We start from the raw sequence: 21,676 nt of genomic DNA, 5'->3' as shown, positions 1-21,676 counted from the left end.
AGCAGACTGCACCCACCCTTAGAGGGACTGAGTGAGGAAGAATTAAAGAGCTGTGTATGGCTAGCTTAGCTAAACAGGAGTAGGTAAAGGGACGACTGCCACCAAGGAGGCATTCAGCATAAGGAACAAAGGGGTGAAATTAAGGATAACTGAAGTTTTGCCTGTTGTTCAAAAGCTAAGTACACAATACTGAGTTGTGTCCTGCTTAAGACAGAGGGAAACACCCAGCACTGCCTGTCCTAGATAATCCAGTACATCCTCCATCTCTGAAATCAAAGCACAGAGGGCCTTTCCAGCAGAGAAACTCCAAGGAGCAGCTGAAGGCTAGCAATATTATACCAAACAGGAGAAGCCTAGATACAAGGATGGAGCTAGTGCTTTTTCCCAGGGCACAGCTGCCTTAGCCCTCACCACCTCCTTCATCTGCATACCTTATTCAAAAGATGTAATTTAGAAGTTACCCTCATCTGCCTGAAATACAGACTGCAGGGTAAAACACAGACAAGGCCTCATTTGCAAAGACTGCAGCAGTGGTACCAAGGGAACAGCTCCTTCTCTGAGAAAAAGGATCACAGGATCCAAGGGGCTGGGTGAAGGGCAGGAAAAGCCACCCTTGAAGCAGAGGGGCTAGAATTTCCCACTTGAGCTGCTTTGTTCCTTTCCAGTGCTCTTAAATGCTATAATGCTGCTTTAACTGTAGTCAGCAAGATGAGATCATGGTGATAAGTGTCAGTGATCCTGCTTTTTATCTGGTTCCGTTAGCACTGCCTGCAGCAGAGGTCAAAGCCCAACCAGGAACCAAGAACTGGGTAGTGATGCTAGGCCAACACCATTGTGGGCACCAAGTGATGATTCTGTGCCTGCAGCTCATGATAGGGAAAGGAAGAAACATCTTCCTGGCTGGGACCTGGACACAACTCAACCTTTTCTACTCAGCCACCCAGAGGAGTCACTTGCTGTTGGAGATCAGATGCTTGGAGTGAGCATTCTGTCTGTATAGTCCTAGCACAGGGAGGGAGATGGACTAGGAGGCCCAGTTTGATCTCTCATGTGACAGGTCACCAGGCTAGGCCAATATTATACATAAGTTCCAGTTTACAGGACTTCTGTATATCCCAGGATGTATAGCACAGGCTTTTTTCCAACCCCCTCTCTATTATTGCCCAGGACTACTATAAAAAGCACTTTTACCCAAGATTTCAAGATGAAAACAATTAATTCCTTTGAATTTTAATTAGGAAAAAAACTAGTTTAAGTTGGAAATTAAGTTTTATTATCCAAAACATCCCCCCCCCAAAAAAAACAAAAAAACCCAAACACTCTACACTTTGGAGATTCTCCAGAAAGCTGCGAAGGGGTATGGAGGCTGGCTACTCACTGGATACCCACTCAAGGTGCTGGAAGGCTGAGTACAAAGTGTTCCCCACCAATCCGAGGAGTGCAGCTGAACCAATGGCCCCTCGGTTTCGCTTTCTGGGATCTGTAGAAAGAGATGAAAGAGCACAAAGACTTAGCTAGCTCAGCAACACCATCCTGTGCCATGCTTCTCAGCACTAGCCCATGCTACAAGGAGGTTTAATACACGTTTAACAAGGTAGCACTTGGGGAAATGGGGGTGCAGGTCAGGGCTCACCTTGCTGCAGAAAAACTGCATTCTCAGCTGCCCAGTTAGTTCATTTTTGAAAGGGAAGCCAAAAAGCTTTTATGGAACATGGACATTTAAAAGCAAGACTGTTGCAGGCTGAAACCTCTATGCTCAGCTCTACGGATCCCCTAAGGTCTAAATCCTGAATTTAGGATTCCAAGCATCCCCTGCTCCAATTGGTGTAACTGACACTCCGTGGAGCTGCATCATCAGTTACCTACAGGTGTAACAGAACTTGGCAGGTAAATGGATGAGGGAATGACGTTCACATACAGATTTAGGCTGTATTTCCCACCTGAATCTGCAGTCTGTCACTGCTGTGGAGGCTTGTAACTTTTGTATTTAGTTTTACACAAATGTTTTGCCATTCTTTAACCCTATCACTTTACGACATGCCACTCAAGCCAGTTGCCCGAAGACCGATTGGGTTCCAGGGCTAGATTGCCAGGCTGTAGCACTCCACACAGAATACCCCAGAGTGAATAACTACTTTGGAGAAAGTGAGCAGCAAATGAGCAACAGGGAATTTTAGCTCTTCTGCTTCCTGAATGTTGTCCTACAGATGGAGATTTAAAGGACTGTTGTCCTTCTGCTGTTCAGTACTTGCACTGCTTTTTGGGGAATAATAGGAAAGAATCATCTGTTTTCCCTATCATCATCCAAGTATTTATAGAAGCACCAGCACCATATTAGCTAGGTGCTAGAGACAATTAAATAGTACAGATTTGGTCCAGAAGAGCATGCCTATCATGGATTGGGGGAAGAAGAGATAGTTGGTCAGGACTAAAAGGACTTGCTCTTTAAGTCAAAGAATGCCACTTGTGTGTGGTGGGAGAAGGTATCAACACACACAAATCAGTCTGTCCTTTCTCACTGTGGACAGAGTTTCTTTTCTTAGGAAGGGGGAACATGTGCTGCAGTTCTAATTAGCATACTGTACCTTTGAGACTAATCTGCTTTCGCAAACTCGGAGAAGTGAACAAGGGACTGGGAACTATAGTTCAGTCTCAGGGTGGAGCAATAGATACTGTGGCACTGGGGGTAGCCATATTTAGCTCATCCTATCCCCAGAATAGAGCTCCTTATACAGAAGGACAAGCGCATGCAGACTGTACAATGCCAAGTCTTTGCTGTCACCTCAATATGTGGGGCAAAGGCACTAGCCTCCTTTCAGTGGTACAGGAAGCCTTATTCATGCCCCCACCACCCTGCCTCACAGGGCAGCCTTCCACTAAAGAGGCCAGATGGTCAACACTGGAGACTCCAGGTCTCAACTGGGGCTCATCCTTTGTCAGTCTAAAGACTCACCTCCTGTGTAATAGCCATAGGCATAGAGGACTCTCCCAATGATCCAGGTGATGCCAAGCCCAACAGCGACACGCTAGAGAAAAGCAGGAAAGGTTAAGGATTTCGGAGCTGAGAAAAACTTACCATGCTCCTTTAGCCACGCAAATAAGCACTCTGCTTTATAAACACTGGCTATCAACATGGTAAGAAGTCAGTGTAGAAAAGGAATCTGCGTCTCTAATAATTCCCTCGTTAAGCTGTGGAGTCCTCACCCAGTCAGCAGCACCAGAAATCAGTGTCCCAGAGGAGCGCAGTGTGGCAATGCCATGAAATACTGCATGTGGTGTGTATCAGTGTCACATACACCCCCGTCTTCCCCCCCCCAACACAGATGTCACACTATGTCTTAGAATTGATCCTGGTGTCATCAGTCTGTGGCATGTGCCCTCCTTCCTGTCCACCTCCCAACATCCCCAGTGACCAGCCAGACCTATGGCCACTAGTATAGAGTAGCCCTAATTTACCAGATGCTGATTAACCAAACTCTTCCATCCACCAACTGTTTTCTTCACTCCAGATCTTTCCCCTCATTCAGTGTCCTAAGCACAGTGGAGAGAGCACTACCTGGTGCAAACTTGACAGCATTAAAGGGACTATGGTAATTAGAAATGCCTAGTCCCTACAGTCACAAGTTGTTGTCTGCTCCAGGCTTGAGCCACCAGGTATGTTGAATAAAACCAACCAGTTTTTGTAAGCTTGTTTTTTGCCACTTTCTGGAGTGGACCAGAGATAGGAACCGAGCAGAAGTTATCCCTCGCTCTTACGTTGCAAGAAATCTCAGCAAGTACAAACACACAGGAGTGGCACTTCCCCATTTGCAGACACTGCAAATTTCCACCTAACAGCTTAGTTCCTGTTTCTCAGGCTGCGGTTCCAGTTTGCCAGACTAGGACCTCAGTTGAACCTGCCAGTGCTGCTGCCTCCAGTCCCTCCGCACCAGCGCTTGGCAAAGGACGGCAGTTGGTTTTTGCAAAAAGTTTCAAATCTTGGTAAGTTTTTCATGAAAGTCGTCTGGATTTTGGAAGAAAAACCCAAACCTGAACATTCTTTATTTCTTGTCCCCAGCCCTTTTTGCTAGCGGCAGAGAGAAAAAAAAAACAAAACAAAACATTTTTGGTTTCTCAATGGAAATTTTTCCATGGAGATTTTCATTTAGATAAAGGCTTTAAAAAAAAATATTTTTTTGACAGAAGAGTTTTGACCAGCGATCCTGCGCATGCTGCAGTGCGCCATGAAGACTGGAGGGGCCTGAGCCTCACTAGGGGTTACAATGCACCCAAGCAAGCAGGAGGCAGCAGCAGCTCCAGTTGGCCCAGCACAGGTACATGGTTCAAGTTGGGAGGCAGCAGTCTACTGTAGGATGGACTACACAGATCAGGAACTTGTCTTACAGAACACTCTCTCTCAGCTGTGCAAGGTGATTGATGGCTCCCACCAGCACCTCCTGAGCAAGTACAATGCACAATGGGGCTAGAGTGGAGCATGCTAAAGATTGATCAGGCAGACTTTGCCTCCTTGGGAGATCTTAGCACATTCTCCTGCAGCCAACAGGAAGGCAGGGGAGAGTAGGAACAGTCTCTAATCCAATCATTTCAAATCTGGCTAGGGATATGACTCACCGGGTGATAGACTCCGCCCATGGCTAGAAAGAACAGGAAGGAGGGATAAACTTCCAATCTGAAAATAGAAGACAAAGATTTGCACTTATGACTAAACTCTAAGAGGTTTTTTGTTTTGGTTGTTTTTAAAAAGATCTTTGTGGATATCTAGACGATCAATCCCTGCCCATCCCACCTTCCCCCACACTTCTTAGAATTGGGCACCATATTTTAGGGAACACCCTCAGGCTGTATAGAGACCTAGAGCAAGGGACTGGACTACTCAGAAGAGGCCTCCAAGTCCAGCTTTTAGCTGCCTCTGCAAGAATGCTGTGACAACCATAGTGGTGTCTACACACACAGTGTGCAGTAATGGATGCACAAACCCTTGGGAATCCTGAAGATCCCAGAGCCACTGCCCAGGATCAGCAGCGTATTTGCTTACAAGGCCTGAAGTTCCCTTTTAAAGTCATTGCCAAATGCTAAGCCACTGTTTACTAGCTGGGGAATGGGAACACACCAGCCATGCTCCGTTTGAGAGCCAGGTCTCTCTGGGCTGGTGAATTCATTCTCTGGGAGAGTCAGGCACTCATCAGGCACCTGAACAAATGAGACCTCACTGGTAACACAGCTTCCTGGGCCTTAGGATCTGTCCACATGGGCAAACTGCCAGGGCTGTGATATAACATGGTAGTCCCTGCCTAGGTGGGGCCAGACCGTGCCTGGAATCGAACCCCTGGATGAGGGCTTGTCTCACCTACTAAGCATTACGCTGCAGCAGAGCCTTACATTTTCTCAGAGCCCAATCCAGACACAGACAAAGCGTTTAGCAGAAGCGAATGCTACACTCCAGGTGTCAGTGCTTAACTTAAATCTTCAAGTCAGCACTCAAGACTGTCCACGGTACTCACGTGTTCTGGTGTGCGCGCTGGATGCAGTTGAAGAGATGCCCATGTTCAGGGTCCGTGCTATACATGGTTGGATACTGTTAAAGACAACACAGTGTTAGCAAACACATGGAGCTCTGTGGCCCCTCACAACAGCGTCACTCGCCGCTTCCTGCGGGGGCTGTTATTTCCCAGAGCACTCACCCAGGGCGATCTGAATCTCAACTCTGCTTGTTTGGCAAGACCACCTGACTGCCTTGGGGGGTTTGGAGTCCAAGTTGTGTCATGTTGCCCTCCTTCAAGAATGAGCTGTAGGCTGCACTTCAAACTCCTGGGCGCATTGGCTGAACAGTGGCACGAAGTGAACCCTGGCCTCATGTCTCCGTGATCTTGCAAATGCCACTAGATGTGACACAAAATGGAGGATCCGTCCCCCCAGCGGCTACTTTAAAACCATCCTTTGGCTCTGGTCAGATAGAACTTCTGGGAGAGGACACTTGGCTGCTTCTCTCTATACCCCCTCCAAAAGGCAACGGGCAGCAGCAGCCAGGAGTTGGATAGACCCTCTCTGTGCAATCCCATCTGCTCTGTGGAGCCAGTCTGAAGGCTGGAATGGAGGCTAGAGCAAACACTCCTCCCTCCCGCCCGAAAAAATCCTGGACACCGTCTCATCTGGAGAGCTGGGCAGAACGTCGCAGGTGGGAATAAGGACTGGAGGCTCACTGCCTCCCCCATCTCCTCTGCACATCTGAGCCTCAAGCAGGAGCGGTCCCTCAGCTGCAGATACTTTCCTGAAACAAGCTGGGATTAGATCTCTGTGCACGCATTTGCTGTCTAGGTGGGAATTTAATCCGGGAGTGTCTACATTGGTTCTAATCCTGCCAAGCTCTCTCTTGCCATCTCCCAGCACTGAATTTATTGCTCATTGTTTCTACTCAGTCTACAACACATGGGCATGAATGGAGATTCTCACATGGAGCCCTGAGGATGGTCACGCCACATCACAAAGCTAGCCCATAACCTTAAACAGAGACTCTCAAGTTGTGTGAAGAAACCACCATCATGCATTGTCAGCAGGGGTGGAACCCAGAATCTGCAGTGTTGAGCCTTTCCCATTTGAACAAAAGGGGTAATTCCACTAGCTGGGAACGGCACTGAACTCTCCCTCTGTGGACCAGCCTTGAGAGGCGTGTAACACACTGAACGATGGGCTCCCCATACACAATACATCACAGCCGGCCTTTTATGTTCTGATCCAAGTACCCCTGAACACCCCATTCTATGCACTCACGTGTGGGGAAAGAGCAGCAGTGGTGCACATAAAACCCAGCAGCCAGATACTGCTGCAGCCTCGTACACACCCACTGACTGGCCCTCTCTTGGGGATGTTTGAGGGCTATACCATACAGCTCCTCCACCCTTTCTCAAGTTTCTAGAGTCACACCCTGGAGGAAATGCCCAAAGTGCCAAAGCTGCTTCCAAGCACAGTAGGCTCCACATGCCAACGTCCTGACTCACAGCGGCAGCTGTTAATAGTTCCCAGGGTGGATTCTGAGATGAAGTTTAGTTTACAAAGGGTCCTCTTTGCTATTGTTCCTCTTAAATATCTCCTTTGAATTTTATAAGCCCTTCTCCCTCTATTTTTAAATGCTCCTCTAAGATCATCTCACTTTCTTCTGCCCCAAATCCAAACTGGGTTTTTCCCAAAGGCAAGATCTACCCACCTAGTAGCAGGGAAAAGCATAAGTAGATAGGGCAGGGACGATATGGTTATTTGCTTGTCACAGGTCTCTTAAGTTTCTCTGTTTCAGACACCCTTCAACAGCCCCATTCAGTCCTAAGCAGCTGATCTGCCACACTGGTAGCTCCACAGATCTAGCTCTGGAGATCAGAGCACAGAAACACCAGCTCCCCACTCACACACACTCATGGAGGCATATTGCCAGGCTAAAAGGGTGGGGAAAACCTGTGTTTATGTGCGATGTTCTAAGTTTTAGAGTCCTGGAAAGTCTTGGGTTTTGCAGCTGCCTAGGTTGGAGGTGGGGGTGAATAGACGTAGAAGGTGCTGTAGCAGGAAGACAACAGCCTGTGCCTAAGGACAGAGGTTAGAACACCTCAGCAGAGCCAGTCCCATCATATCTCCCCCAGCCTGAACTCTCAGCCCATTGCTGCCAGGTCCTACATCTCACCTCTCCTGGGAAAGGAACAACGGTGCCTAACAGCAGCAGGAGATCTGGCACAGCGACCAAGAGGGGGGAAAGCCTTCAAATGCATCTGTGTGGGTACTGGAAGGAGACTGCTGCAACTGGGAGACAGAAGCAGAGACTGGAGCTGAGTCAATAACTCTCTTCCACTGATTTCAAATCTTAAGGGTAAGAATACCCACTGTGAGGGTTATTGCAAGCACCCCTCTAGGAGGATCGTACAAAGGATAAGAGAATAACTAGCACTGGTGGGGCATCATAGCTAGGGCTCTGGTCCAGGGAATAATGGGGAATCACTGCACAGTTCTGAACTACTTCACCTCACTATATTCTCCCATTTAGGACTGGGCTATACTAGAAAATTATATTGACCCAACTATGTTACTCAAGTGTTTGAAAAATCCACACGCCTGAGCGACGTAGTTAGGATGACTTATGTCCCTGTGTAGACAGCACTAGGTCAATGGAAGAATTCTTCTGTTGACCTAGCTGCCACCTCTCGGGGAGGTGGATTATCTATGCTGATGGGAGAACCCCTCTCATTGGCATAGGCAGTGGCTACAGTGAAGTGCTGCAGCTGTACCGCTACAGTGTTTGAAGTGTAGACAACCCACAAAGTCAGCGATAATGTGACTACTGCTACCTTGGCCAACACACTGGAGACTGAACCAGGGACTCCACAGCTATAAGCATGAGACTCTACAGCTTGAGGTGAAGAACCAGGCTCTCCAACTAAGAACTGTAACAGACCCACAGACAGGGATGTATATGTAATACACGCACAGTGACTAGTGGGTTACAACATTTGCTGAGTGGACCACCACCACGGATATGCTCCTCTGCAGAGAGCTCCTAGGATATGGTGAGGCACAAGGCTAAGAGCCAAACACTGGAGAAGTGCAGTATTCTCATGATATCCCCCTGTGATGTTCCTTATGTACGAGGATCTAGACAAAACCAGATTCCCGTTCACCAAACAACTCACACAGAATGGGAACTAGTCCACGAAGTCTTGTGTTTCCCCTAATTACCAGTGCTTCTGTCATACTAAGCCAGCTAATGAGATGCCTGGGCCTCTCTCCTTCAAGATAGCCAGTAGAGGCATTCTTGGTGCCTCAAGGGCAGGACCACCTGCGCTACCCACTCACCTCCACCTTGTACTTCTTGCGTGCCTTCGCCACATTCACAGCGAGGTGCGTTATCATGATAAAGCCGGCAACACCGGTCAGGACCACATAGCCGTATTCCTTGGAGAGAACGACCATCTTGACACTGTTGAGAGAGGAGCATTTGGTTACAATCTCAGGACAGGACTGAGAATCTACAAGAGACTATTAACCCCCATTGGTATAAAAAGTCGGATTTACTGAACACTGACCAACGTCCTTCCGGCATGGGGACCTGGGTGCCTGAGGGAAGTGACAAATTATGGAGTTTTCACCTCTAGGCTGCTTGCTGAAATTCAGCCCAAGCAGTTAAGTACAGTACTATGTGTAATGAGTCAGGGTCTCTACGTCCAGTTCATATTAGGCAAGTATGTACAGCATAACCTTCACCATCATAACTGTGTCTCCTCACTGGCACTTTCAGTAGAAGGGCCACAGATGGATTGGGCCCCGGAGTCAGAGTGCCCCGTAAGTGGTTCTTTAGATCAAGACGAGGCAACCTTGGGTGGTGCATGCAAGGAGACAATGGGTAGAAGCTTGCCTCAGTACCTGTGCCTGGTCTGTGACTGTGGTCTGGTATACACTTCAGTTATATCAGCAGAACCTTTTAACTGAAAAAGTTATACTTGTAAAAGCTCTAGTGTGGATTCAGTTATACTAGTATAAAGGTGACGTATTGGTATCATCACCTCCCTTCCCATACAGGAATAGCTATACCGCTATAGCATGGAGCGTGGTTGTTCTGCTTTAACTGTACTGGTATAGTTAGAGCAGTACAACTTTTAGGGTAGACAAGACCAGTGATAGACCCCTCAAGAGAGAGCTGGCCTATCTGACACATTTTCAATAGCACTAAATTCACTTAATTGTTTAGAATAAGTCTTAATAGCAAATATGTAAATTCTACTGTTGCAACTGTCCCAAATTCTAGATTAGGGCCCTTATCCTCCTTCTACTGAAGTCAATGTCAGGACTATTGACTTAAATGGGACGGTGTCACGCCAGAGGACAACAGATACTGGTGACCTGAGTGGGGAGATGTTACAGGAGGTTTAACCCTAGACATAAAGCACTGCAGACTGCCTTCCAGAAGCCCTTTCATCCGAACCCTAGCTGTGGCCAAATGATCACTGACACTGCACACAGTGTGGGGGTAGTGGGAGGCAGAGCAAAGTTGACAAATGTACCAATGTGAGTGAAAAGTGGAAACCATACTTCAGCCCAGCTAGCCACTGGTAAGCTGAGTAATGTTCTTCCTCCCAGCAGCTAGAGAACAGTGCCAGAGAGCGGGCTCAGATTCACAAGCACACAGCAAGTCTCCAGAAGCATCTAGTCTCTGGTATTTACCAATAGTTGCACATGCAGCTCCACTGGCTATCAGAAGATGGCCTTGCAGAGCTGTTATACATAAACCATGTCTCCTGATACCAAACCCCTAGCCCTGCAAATGAGCTTTCCCAGTCAAGTTGCCTCTCTCCACCACTTGAACAAGGTTCTCTCCATTTTACAGGGTCAAGTCAAACCTAACTGATCCTTTCCATCTGGTGACTCCACTGGGCAGTGAGACCTCCTATCCTTCACTGACACAGAACCAGAGCAGTCCTGGAAGAACATGTTACCTTAGGAAACTGGCACCTGCAGCCTACCATGGCAATGCTGCCAGCACTCATGAGCAATGGAACAGAAATTCATAAGGGAGCAGGTTTAGTTTCACACTTACAAGGATAATTATAAACAGCATGGAAAGGAATGAGGTTATCAAGGACAATGGCGTAGACTTTGCACATGAAAACTTGCAGGTACTTAGTTATTTTAGGTTTCAGAGTAGCAGCCGTGTTAGTCTGTATTTGCAAAAAGAACAGGAGGACTTGTGGCACCTTTAGAGACTAACACATTTATTTGAGCATAAGCTTTCGTGAGCTACAGCTCACTTCATCGGATGCATTCAGTCTGATAGCCAGTCTGAATGCATCCGATGAAGTGAGCTGTAGCTCACGAAAGCTTATGCTCAAATAAATGTGTTAGTCTCTAAAGGTGCCACAAGTCCTCCTGTTCTTTTTGTAGTTATTTTAAGCATTCATGAGAACACTGAAAATTAAAGCAGATTTAAGGCTGTGAGCACGAGCAGTACCCCTTGTTATAACGGTTACTACACTTCATTTAGACTATCGTAAATGATCAGCATTTCACAAACACAACAGGTCAGCAAACTGAGGGTCATTTTTTATTATAAGCTGAATTCATAACACCAACTGCCAGTGGTGATCAGGAGCAGCATTTTTCTGCTCAGATACTCAGGAGGGATACTGCCCTCCACCCACAGACTTCATCTCTGCCTGTCACCTGGATCACTGGCAGGGGCTACCCTGAGAATGTCTCACAGGTCGCTACTACTGCGGAACACAACAGCGCCACTGCATAAAGGCTTTCACCCACGGAAGCGGACACCCATGCTCCACCGAGGCTGCTTAGTCCGCAAGTGAAATTCGAGGCCTTATGATTAGTACTGAAAAGACTTGCCCTGCATAAGACCAGCCTGCCTGAATGACTACCTGTCCCAGAGGCTGCACGGCTGGAGCTGTGGAGTATAGGCAGAGCACTTCTGAAATGCCCTCTCCTTCCACAGGCACTGCACGTAGCACTCTTAGGGCTCGTCTACACGACCACGTGGGGTCAATCTAAGATACGCAACTTCAGCTACGTGAATAGCGTAGCTGAAATCGATGTACTTCGATCTATTTGCTGTGGTGTCTTTACTGCAGTAAGTCGACAGCTGACGCTCTCCCGTCAACTCCGCTTGCGCTCCTCATTCTGGTGGAGTACTGGAGTCAACAGGAGAGTACTCAATTTATTGCTTCTATACTAGATGCGCTAAATTCACCCCCCCGGATTGATTGCTGTCTGCCGATCCAGTGGGTAGTGTAGACAAGCCCTTAGAAGAGACTCCAGAGGCTTGTGTTAATTGAGGGGTGCTTTATTGGCTGTGTTGGAGGAGCCCTGCCCCCATTTTTGTACCAGCTTTGGCTCAGTGAAACACCCAGATAAGTTACTGCTTAAGAATATTGTTTAAAGGGGTGTCACCTCTCAAACCTGCTAGGATAATCTGGATCTTTCACCTTATCAGTTCCCTGCTATCGCAAGGACATTGGGCACAGGTGATGCCTCAGTTTCTCCTATTCTCTGCCCATTTCACACAACAGTTTAGTCTCCTGATGGACTGAAGTGCTTTGGTTTCACTATTGTTGTTGTGCTCAACACAGGGGTATTTGGATGTAGTTTAAGGCCTGTGATATTCAGGTCAGACTAAATGATTTAGTGGCCCCTTCTATGAAACCATGACCCACCATCTTGGGGCAGCATCCCTTCACGTTTCTGTAAAGTCAAAATTACCATCTCAATTTCAGCTCTGTACTAAGACTCATTCATACAGGGCCCTTCACTAGAAAGGGGTCAGAGTCCAACAATCAAATGCAGCACCCCAACTAAGGAACTGTTAAAACTTATATTGGAAGATTAAAGCCCGCTCAGCTTTCCAAATGGCTAACTAGATCATAGGACCTTGTGAAGCCAAACGACTCCCACTGAAACCAGTGGGACCATGTCTACGCTTGTGAATTTTACAGAAGAATTCCTGCTTGTTCCAACACTGGTTCAGCTGAACTGATGTTAAGCACCACCATAAGCCCTAGTGTAGAAAAGTTTGTGCTGTTTTTACCAGTGTAAAGCCTGCTGAATGGGTAAAAATGGGTCTGGTTGCAGGGGCCTCATGTTTACATTAACACCTCTTCAGCTGACCTGGTGGGATATATATTTTGTAAGGCTCCCCCTAGACAATGTTTCTGAATCTTTCCATTGACTTTGGTGGAAGTTGGTTGGGGCCCCATAGCTGGTTATTTGTATGATCCCACTTGCAAGTATTCAGACCAGAGGCTAACAGCATAATAAGTCTATAATATACTTTAAAATCATACCAGGAATGCACAAAGATTTATTTTTTAAGTTTGAATGGCATGGTCCAGGTAATTAGGTTTTATTAAAAAACACATACAACAGCATTCTGCACTGATTATCTCCAAACGCAGATTGGAAACAGAGAACAGAAATTGCTAGGAATAAAGGCATAACATCTCCACATTAGGATCAGTAGTAAGACACTGATGAGAACAGTTCACCAATACAGAGCAGTCTGGAACATCTGTAAACTGGGTGCAATCAAACAACATGCATTTTTATAGCCAAGTGCAAAAGCAGACATTTAAAAACAAAGCATGTAGGTAACACTTACAAGAAAGCACTGACTCTGAAGAGGACATGGAGATCATTGTAGCTACCAAACTGAGTATGAGCTCTTAGAGCAATAGGGTGGCTAAGAAGGGCTAAACTGATACCTGGATGTATAAACAAGGGGATATGCTGAATAGGAGCAGGGGGGTGATATTACGTCTGTATAGGACACTGGTGAGAACATTACTGGAATACTGTGTCCAGTTCTGGTGTCCACACTTTAAAAAAAAATGTTGGAAACTTGGAGACAGTGCAGAGAAGAGCTACAAAAATTTATGATTCTAGCTCTGGAGAACACTGAGAGATCGATTTAGCTTATCAAAGAGAAGGTTAAAAAGTAACTTGATCCTGTGCAGGGGTTTACAGCCCAGGAAGAAATCAGATATTAGAGAGCTCTTTACTCTAGCAGGCAGAGGCCCAGCGAGTTCCAATGACTGGAAGTTGAAGTTAGTACATTCAAATTGGAAATGAGATGCAACATTTCAAACAGTGAGGGTGTAAGTAAAGTGGTCATCAAGGGATTAACTGGGTTACTCAAAATATTATGGGTTGGAGCTATGCTCCACCCCTCCCTTACTTCCTATTTAGTGTGCCCCCTCCTGTTTGCATATAGTTGAATATAGCAGCACTCTTCCAGCCTGAAATGCTGTAAGTAAAATGTGTTTCTTTTGCACTGAGCAATTACTTTACAGAAGAAGGTAATTAATCAGTGGAACATCTTACCAAGAGAAAGGGTAAATTCCTCTTCACTTTGAATCTTTAGGTCAAGACCAGATGTCCAAGAACATCTAGATAAATCCACGAGTTACTGGTCTCAATAATGTTCTCTTATGTGGTAGGAAAGAATAATTCAGGAATGACTAGGTGAAATTCTAGGACCTGTGTTATGCAGAAGGCCAGGCTAGATGATAATTGTAGTGCCTTTGGGCCTGGATCTGTTTATCTATAATTTTGCAATATCAAAGAGACACTGGAAGTCAGTTTTATTTCATAACAAAATCAAAACAAGTATGAAGAAGATGAGATCAAAAGTAACTAACTAAAAACTGCAGATGGTAATTTAAGAGTATCATCAAATGAAAAACGGTAAGGAAACGGAAACAGGCTTCCAAACTTCAAAGATAGTAGGAAAAAAAATAAACAAGAGTTACTTGTATGTGTGTCACTGAATATGTTACAGGCCCATTGCTCACTAAATGCATGTTAACCAGATAAATAGTCGAAAGAAATGACTAAGGAAGAAGGAGTAAGAAAGTGTTACAAGGAAGAGTCTGCAGACAACATCTGAAGACAAGTGTGGGAATACTGATAGCAACATAGAGACACTTTCACCTGATGCATGGAGTCTTACCTTTGCTTCACAATGGCGTAAGTCCATAGGTCACAAGAGAGTCTTAATGACCTTGGCACTGTAACACTGCCATAGATGTTGCAAGACTGGCTTTTCATCCTGACTCAGCATTGCTGGAGCAATTCTGCTAAATGAGCCAGGACTGAAGGAAACTTTGATAAGTTACCTTTGTGCACAGTCAATCATCAGCCTAGCAGTAGTAGAATCACAGTTACAGTGCAGTGAGCCAACTGACAACTTTTACAACCACATGACATAGAACTACTAAGGATTGGGTTAGCTGGAAGAAACTGTCATGTTCAGTTGTAGCAAAGGCCAACACAATCATAGGTTATATCAAAGTTGGTATTAGAACAAACATTATATGCCTGTACAAGACTACAAGGAAGTCACACCCAAGTACAGTAAAACCAGGCAAAGGAATTCAACAGGACTCAACTTGAGTCTTATTTTTTATGACCTGCAGACACACAGTGTATTTCAGCAACCTTTGACCACAACCACAAAGACTGTGATAAACTGAATGACGTGGGTCATAAGGCTGAATTCATTCCCCCTGAATTGCAGGTACTTAGGGCTTATCTACACAAAGATGTTCTTTCAGAATAAGGTAAAGTTTGAATTTAAAATGCAGCAACTATTCTGGAATAAGAGTATTTACATGGGGAGTTATCCCAGAAGAACTATAGCGGAATAGTTATTCTAGAATAGCCACGGCCAGTCAATTTCCCCAAGCAGACAAGACCTTAAGAGACTTGAGACAACTTGAGCTCAAAGGATTGAGGAGGATGCAGACCACTACATATTCCAAGACTCAAAAGCTTGTAGCAGCTCAGTAGGCAACTAATAGTAATGAATAAAGAAACACACTCAGCAATGCCCCTCTGCCATGTACATTGGCCAAACCAGACAGTCTCTAGGCAAAAGAATAAACGGACACAAATCTGACATCAGGAATTATAACATTCAAAAACCAGTAGGAGAACACTTCACTCTCCCTGGTCACTCAATAACAGACTTAAAAGTGGCAATTCTTCAACAAAAAAACAGACTCCAACGTTAAACTGCAGAACTGGAATTAATTTGCAAACTGGACACCATCAAATTCGGCCTGAATAAAGACTGGGAGTGGATGAGTCATTACAAAAAATAACTTCCCCATACTAATTTCCCCCTACTGTTACTCACACCTTCTTGTCAACTGTTTGAAATGGGTCACCTTCACTACCACTACAAAAGTGATTTCTCCTCCCTTGGTATTCTACTGTTAATTGAATTATCTCGTTAGACTGACCCCCGCCCCCCACTTGGTAAGGCAACTCCCACCTTTTCATCTACTATGTGTATATATACCTGCTACTGTATTTTCCACTCCATGCATCTGATGAAGTGGGTTCTAGCCCACAAAAGCTTATGCCCAAATAAATTTGTTAGTCTCTCAGGTGCCACAAGGACTCCTCATTTTTTCAATCTACATTGTAATTAGTGATAACACATAATAGTTATCTAGACTGTAAACTCTTTGAGACAGAGCCTGAAGTTTGCACGTTTCTCAGCAAAGTGCCCAGTGCGCTACCATTGGTGCTTTACAACCAGTTAAGTATTTTGTCTTTCTCTAGGGCCAGCCCAGTAAAAATCTCACAGCACTTTACAAATGTTTAATGTGAATTCACATTAAACATTTCATGAGCCTGGAGATAAGGTTAGTCAAGAGCATTTCCTTTCAACACCATCACTACAAACCAAAGAGATCACTAGTTAAGGCCACAAATATCCAGAGCAAACTCAGTGCACATGTATTACCATCTACACTTCATGTAACCCTCATAGGCGGTTAGCCTCACAACAGTCTCTGGCTTCCAACACATGGCCACCTACCATGCTCGATTAACACTTACATGCACAGCCTTCATTCCAGATGGGAAGGACTCATGCATTTGACTGTGGCATTTTCCTTCCAGGTAATAACACATTAAAAATGTCTGGATTGAGGGACATTAGAGAAACAGGCTCAGGGGTCAGTTGTCCAGGCTGGAAGACTTGATGCCTGGAGAACTAATGAAATGGTGAAATCACAATCGTTGAGAGTGAAAGCTGAGTAATTGCAATAAGAAATCAAGACTGTTCAGAAGCCATTGGTTGGTTGGTTTTTGTTAAGTCCTATTTAACTTGAATGACTAACACTTTTTAATGAAGGAAGGCTTGTAATAGCCAGAACCTCTACAGATTCTTTTAAGGTGTTAGGGCTCAATAACTGTCCTGGAGCTATGCTCTAAAACAGGGGTGGGCAAACTTTTTGGCCTGAGGGTCACATTGGGGTTCCAAAACTGTATGGAGGGCCAGGTAGGGGAGCCTGGCCCCCACCCCCTGTCCGCCCCCTCCCACTTTCTGCCCCCTGACTGCCCCCCTCAGAACCTCCGACCCATCCAACCCCCCCGCTCCGTCCCCTGACTGCCCCGACCCCTATTCACAGCCCTGCCCCCTGACAAGCCCCCTGAGACTCCCATGCCTATCCAACTCCCCTGTTCCCCATGCCCTGACCATGCCCCCTCCCACCCCCAGAACCTCTGCCTCCTGCTCCCTTCCCTCTGACTGCTCCCCAGGACCCCCTGCCCCTTATCTAACTGCTGCCCCCTTACCATGCCGCTCAGAGCAGCATGTCTGGCAGCCGCGCCACCCGGCTGGAGCCAGCCACACCGCCGTGCTGCCCGGCAGGAGCTTGCAGCCCCAACGCCCAGAGCGCTGGCAGCATGGCGAGCTGTGGCTGCAAGGGAGGGGGGACAGCAGGGGAGTGGCTGCAGGCTAGCCTCCCCCTCCAGGAGCTCAAGGGCCAGCTGTGGCCCGTGGGCCATAGTTTGCCCACCTCTGCTCTAAAACCATGGTAGATCACACTCAACAGTAATGATATTTCTATGGTAAAAAAAGCAGGACATTTTAGAAACAAAACCTAACACATTTTTCAAGCCTTCTTTATATATCATAAGGAACAAAAAAGAAAGGGGGGGGGTGGGGGGAAGGAAGCACAAGTCCAGTTTCGTAAGTGTCCTTTGCAGGTCACCTTTAAGAAAGCTCCATTTATGCAGTTTTGGTCCTCATATAGGGTATGTCTATACTACAAAAAAACCAAACAAAACCAAACACAGCAGCAAGTCTGGGTCAACTGACTGGGACTCGCATTACAGAACTAAAAATAGCAGTGTACATGTTCCCACTTGGGCTGGGCGCTGGCCTCTGAAACCTGGTGATGAGGATGGGGAGGCTCTGGGAGCTCAGGCTTCCAGACTTCAGTCCAAATGGGAATGTCTACACTGCTATTTTTAGCCCCACAGCATGAGCCCAAGTCAGCTGACCAAGGCTCCAAGACTTGCTGCCCTGTTTTTTTGCTATGTAGACATACCCTCAAATTGAAGCCAATACAGACAAGGTACTCCTAGAACCACGCAGATCCTGACACAGCATGGCCTTGTAAGTCGAGCAATAGATACAGGAATTAGGGCTAGTCTGAGGCGGCAGCGCTTTACCGTGCCTTGTGTGGTCGCAGCGCAGCGCTCTAAAAAAAAACAAAAACCCACCCCCCATGAGAGGCGCAGCTCCCAGCGCTGGGGCACTGTCTATGCTGGCACTTTACAGCGCTGAAACTTGCTGCGCTCAGGAGGGTGTTTTTTCACACCCCTGAGCGAGAAAGTTGCAGCGCTGTAAATTGCCAGTGTAGACAAGGATACGCACCATCTTAGCTTCAACAAAAAAACTTCAAAACCAGACTTCAAAGAAAAACTGCAGAGCTACAATTCATTTGCAAATTTAACACCATTAAATTTGGGCTTGAATAGGGACTGGGAGGCTCACTACAAAAGCAATTTTCCCTCTCTTGAAATTGACACCTCCTCATCAGTTACTGGGAGTGGACCACATCCACCCTGATTGAATTGGCCCCCTCAACACTGGTTCTCCAATTGTAAGGTAACTCCCTACTCTTCATGTGTCAATATATTTATGCCTGATCTGTAATTTTCACTTCATGCATCTGAAGAAGTGTTTTTTTTACCCACAAAAGCTTATGGGTAAAAAAGGCTAAATCTATTAGCCTTTAAGGTGTCACCGGACCCCTCGTTATTTCTGTGGATACAGACTAACACAGCTACCCCTCTGATGCTTGACACCATCCTAGCTGGGAAACCTGAAAAGTTAGCTTTGTTTTGATTCTCACGATGGACATTTTTATATATCTGAATACCCCACTCCCTTGTGAGCAATGTTCTAGTTCATAGGAACAAGAAGTTGGATGAACTCAGAGTATGTGCAATACCCACAACAAATCCAGTTCTCAGGGGTTTCTTGCAAGTAGTTCATCCAACAGAGATACTGGGATTAACAATCTTGCAGGCCTTTCTTCTTATGTTGTATACATTTCAGGGTAGGTTCAAATTTGAGCTAATCAATTTTGGCAGCATCTCCTTCACTTACAAGATCTCTGCAATAACCAATGCCTCAGATTAAAGCACAGGCAGGTCTGAAATGAAAAAGGTACTGACTGCAGCAAGTGGGACAAAAGGAGACAGACAAGAGGATGCAGCATTTGCACAGGAAAGTGACATCTCTCTCTCCCCCACCCTTGAGCAACCCCTCCTATTGTTTCTATGCCGCATTGGTACTGTGAAAGGAGATATAATGGAAACCCCACTCAGTGATGGGATTTTAAATACATCTTCTGGCTCCCTATTGGGTGTCCTTCCCCAGTTACCTGATGGGAGAGGACTGGCCCAGAAACTCAGGCCAGACTATAATTAGTAGAGTATTGTGTTATCCACTGTGCCAAAGAAAAGTGACCCCTAGATTGCTCTGGGGATGTGGAACAGGAAACTGACCAGGCACTGGTTTGTGTGAGCACTGGGCTTGGGGTTGGCTTGCAGGTCAAATGGGAGGAAGTAGCCCTACAGAGGCAACAGGGAGACAAGCACCTCGGAAGCCGCAGGGGCAAGTGAGCCCAGCAGAACTGTGGCAGGAGGACCCAGAGCAGACAGGGAAGTCACCAAAAAGTGGCTGTGGGGTAGGCAGGGACCAGTACAGCCTGCAGGAAGAGCCCACAGGCTTCACAGGGAGCCAGGGATGAAAGAAGCTGCCCACTGGTGAAGTGCAGGGGAAACTGCCAGCCTGGGGAAGCCCAGCAGGAAGCAGCAGTGTGCAGGGCCTGAGCCGACACACAGACCTCTTGGGGAGTGTCATTAAGTGGAACAGCAGCTGGGGCAGAGGGCACAGGGACACTGACACAGCTAAACCAGGAAGAAGAGGACACGGAGGTGGCTGTAAGAGGACCGGCAACATCCCCTGGGAGAGGCCCCAGCCTCACCACGCGCACCGAAGGGCCAAAGACAACTTTAACCTCCAAACGAGAAGGACTCTGACTTTACGCAACACCCCAGCTCCTAGGGGCTGGGAGATTATCCATGTCCCCCCTCCCCCCGCCTCTTGGCCTAAAAAAAGAGGTTAGGGGCAAGGGCCCCAAGGCCTCTCCTCCCACCCGGGGAGAGAGGGCTGCCCGGGGCGCAGAGCCGCGGGGAAAGGGGGCTGCCCGGGGGCGCAGAGCCGGGGCGGGGGGGAAGAGGGGCTGCTCTGGGGGGGATGGGGGCTGCCGTCCAGTGCCTGCGAGCCCCCAGGGGCGCAGAGGCGGGCACACGGGCCGCGCTGCCCGCAGCAGGCCGAGGCGCCTGGCCCCAGGTTGGCTCCCAGCTGGCGAAGGAGCCGCCCGGACTCACCCGCTGCTTTTGCCGCGCGGACACGATCCCGGGAAGTAGGGGCAGCCCGGGGCTGGCCACGGACTGTCTAAGGCAGAGCCGCGTCCGGACCCGCCCCGGGCCCTGCCGAGCCACCGCCCCCAGGGCGGGCCCGCAGCGCCGCGCACACCCGCCCCCTGGCCCTCAGCCCGTCCCGCCGTCGGGAGACTCGAGGCGCTGCGGCCTCCCAACTCCGCGTTACCCAGAACCCTCACAGCGCCCCCATAATCACCGTAACACCCCTTCTGACCGGGGGGACACACACCGCCCCCATAATCACTGTGGTACCCACAACACCCCCTCTGCCTAGCGGGACTCACTGCACCCCCATAATCACCAGGACACCCTACAACACCCCCTCTGACTGGGGGGTCCACACCCTGCCCCCATAATCATTGTGACACCCCAAAACACCCTCTCTGACCAAGGGTGGTGGGGGACAACACACAGCACCCCCATAATCACTGTGACACCACACATACACGACACCCTATGTAATCATTAGAATCAGAAGATTAGGGTTGGAAGAGACCTCAGGACATCATCTAGTCCAACCCCCTGCTCAAAGCAGGACCAACCTCAACTAAATCATCCCAGCCAGGGCTTTGTCAAGCCGGGCCTTAAAAATCTCTAAGGATGGGGATTCCACCACCTCCGCCACCCTCCTAGTGAAATATTTTTTGCTAATATCCAACCTAGACCTCCCCCACTGCAATGTGAGATCATTGCTCCTTGTTTTAGAGGAACAGCCGTGTTAGTCTGTATTCGCAAAACGAAAAGGAGTACTTGTGGCACCTTAGAGACTAACCAATTTATTTGAGCATGAGGTTTCGAGAGCTACAGCTCACTGTAGCTCACGAAAGCTCTTGCTCCTTGTTTTGTCATCTCCTATCACTGAAAACAGCCAAGCTCCAGCCTCTTTGGAACCCCCCTTCAGGTAGTTGAAGGCTGCTATCAAATCTCCCCGCCACTCTTCTGTTCTGTGGACTAAACAAGCCCAGTTCCCACAGCCTCTCCTCGTAAATCCTGTGCCCCGGCCCCCTGATCACTTTTGTTGCCCTCCACTGGACACTCTCCAATTTGTCCACATCCTTTCTGTAGCGGGGGGCGCAAAACTGGATGCAATACTCCAGATGTGGCCTCACCAGTGCCCAATAGAGGGGAATAATCACTTCCCTTGATCTGCTGACAATGCTCCTACTAATGCAACCCAATATGCCGTTAGCCTTCTTGGCAACAAGGGCACACTGCTGACTCATATCCAGCTTCATATCCATTGTGACACCCACCTATCTAAAGCCCCCCATATGAACACTCCCCTGTACTCACTGTGACAACCTCACTCCGTAGAGTCCTTTATAATCATTGGCTCCCTCCAAAAGATCCCCTCAGTCAATGACACTATCCCCTGCAGTTTTCAGAG

The 21,676-nt window shown here is 47.4% G+C and overlaps 1 protein-coding gene across 1 annotated transcript; it reads right to left on the bottom strand.

Annotated features, from left to right (window-relative positions):
- Nucleotides 1-1,197: 1,197 nt before the first annotated feature.
- MGST3 (microsomal glutathione S-transferase 3) lies at nucleotides 1,198-20,369 on the bottom strand. Its single transcript, XM_048860420.2, has 6 exons — nucleotides 20,236-20,369; nucleotides 8,830-8,953; nucleotides 5,502-5,575; nucleotides 4,612-4,669; nucleotides 2,954-3,026; nucleotides 1,198-1,480 (listed from the first exon to the last, which is right to left on the bottom strand). Exons 2-6 carry the CDS (start codon nucleotides 8,944-8,946, stop codon nucleotides 1,371-1,373), a joined length of 432 nt encoding a protein of 143 aa, XP_048716377.1. The 5' UTR covers nucleotides 8,947-8,953; nucleotides 20,236-20,369; the 3' UTR covers nucleotides 1,198-1,370.
- Between the last annotated feature and the right edge of the window lie 1,307 nt (nucleotides 20,370-21,676).

The sequence above is a fragment of the Caretta caretta genome, chromosome 8 (genome assembly GCF_965140235.1).
Source record: "Caretta caretta isolate rCarCar2 chromosome 8, rCarCar1.hap1, whole genome shotgun sequence".
NCBI lineage: Eukaryota > Metazoa > Chordata > Testudines > Cheloniidae > Caretta > Caretta caretta.
This window is presented reverse-complemented; position numbering and strand designations above follow the sequence as displayed.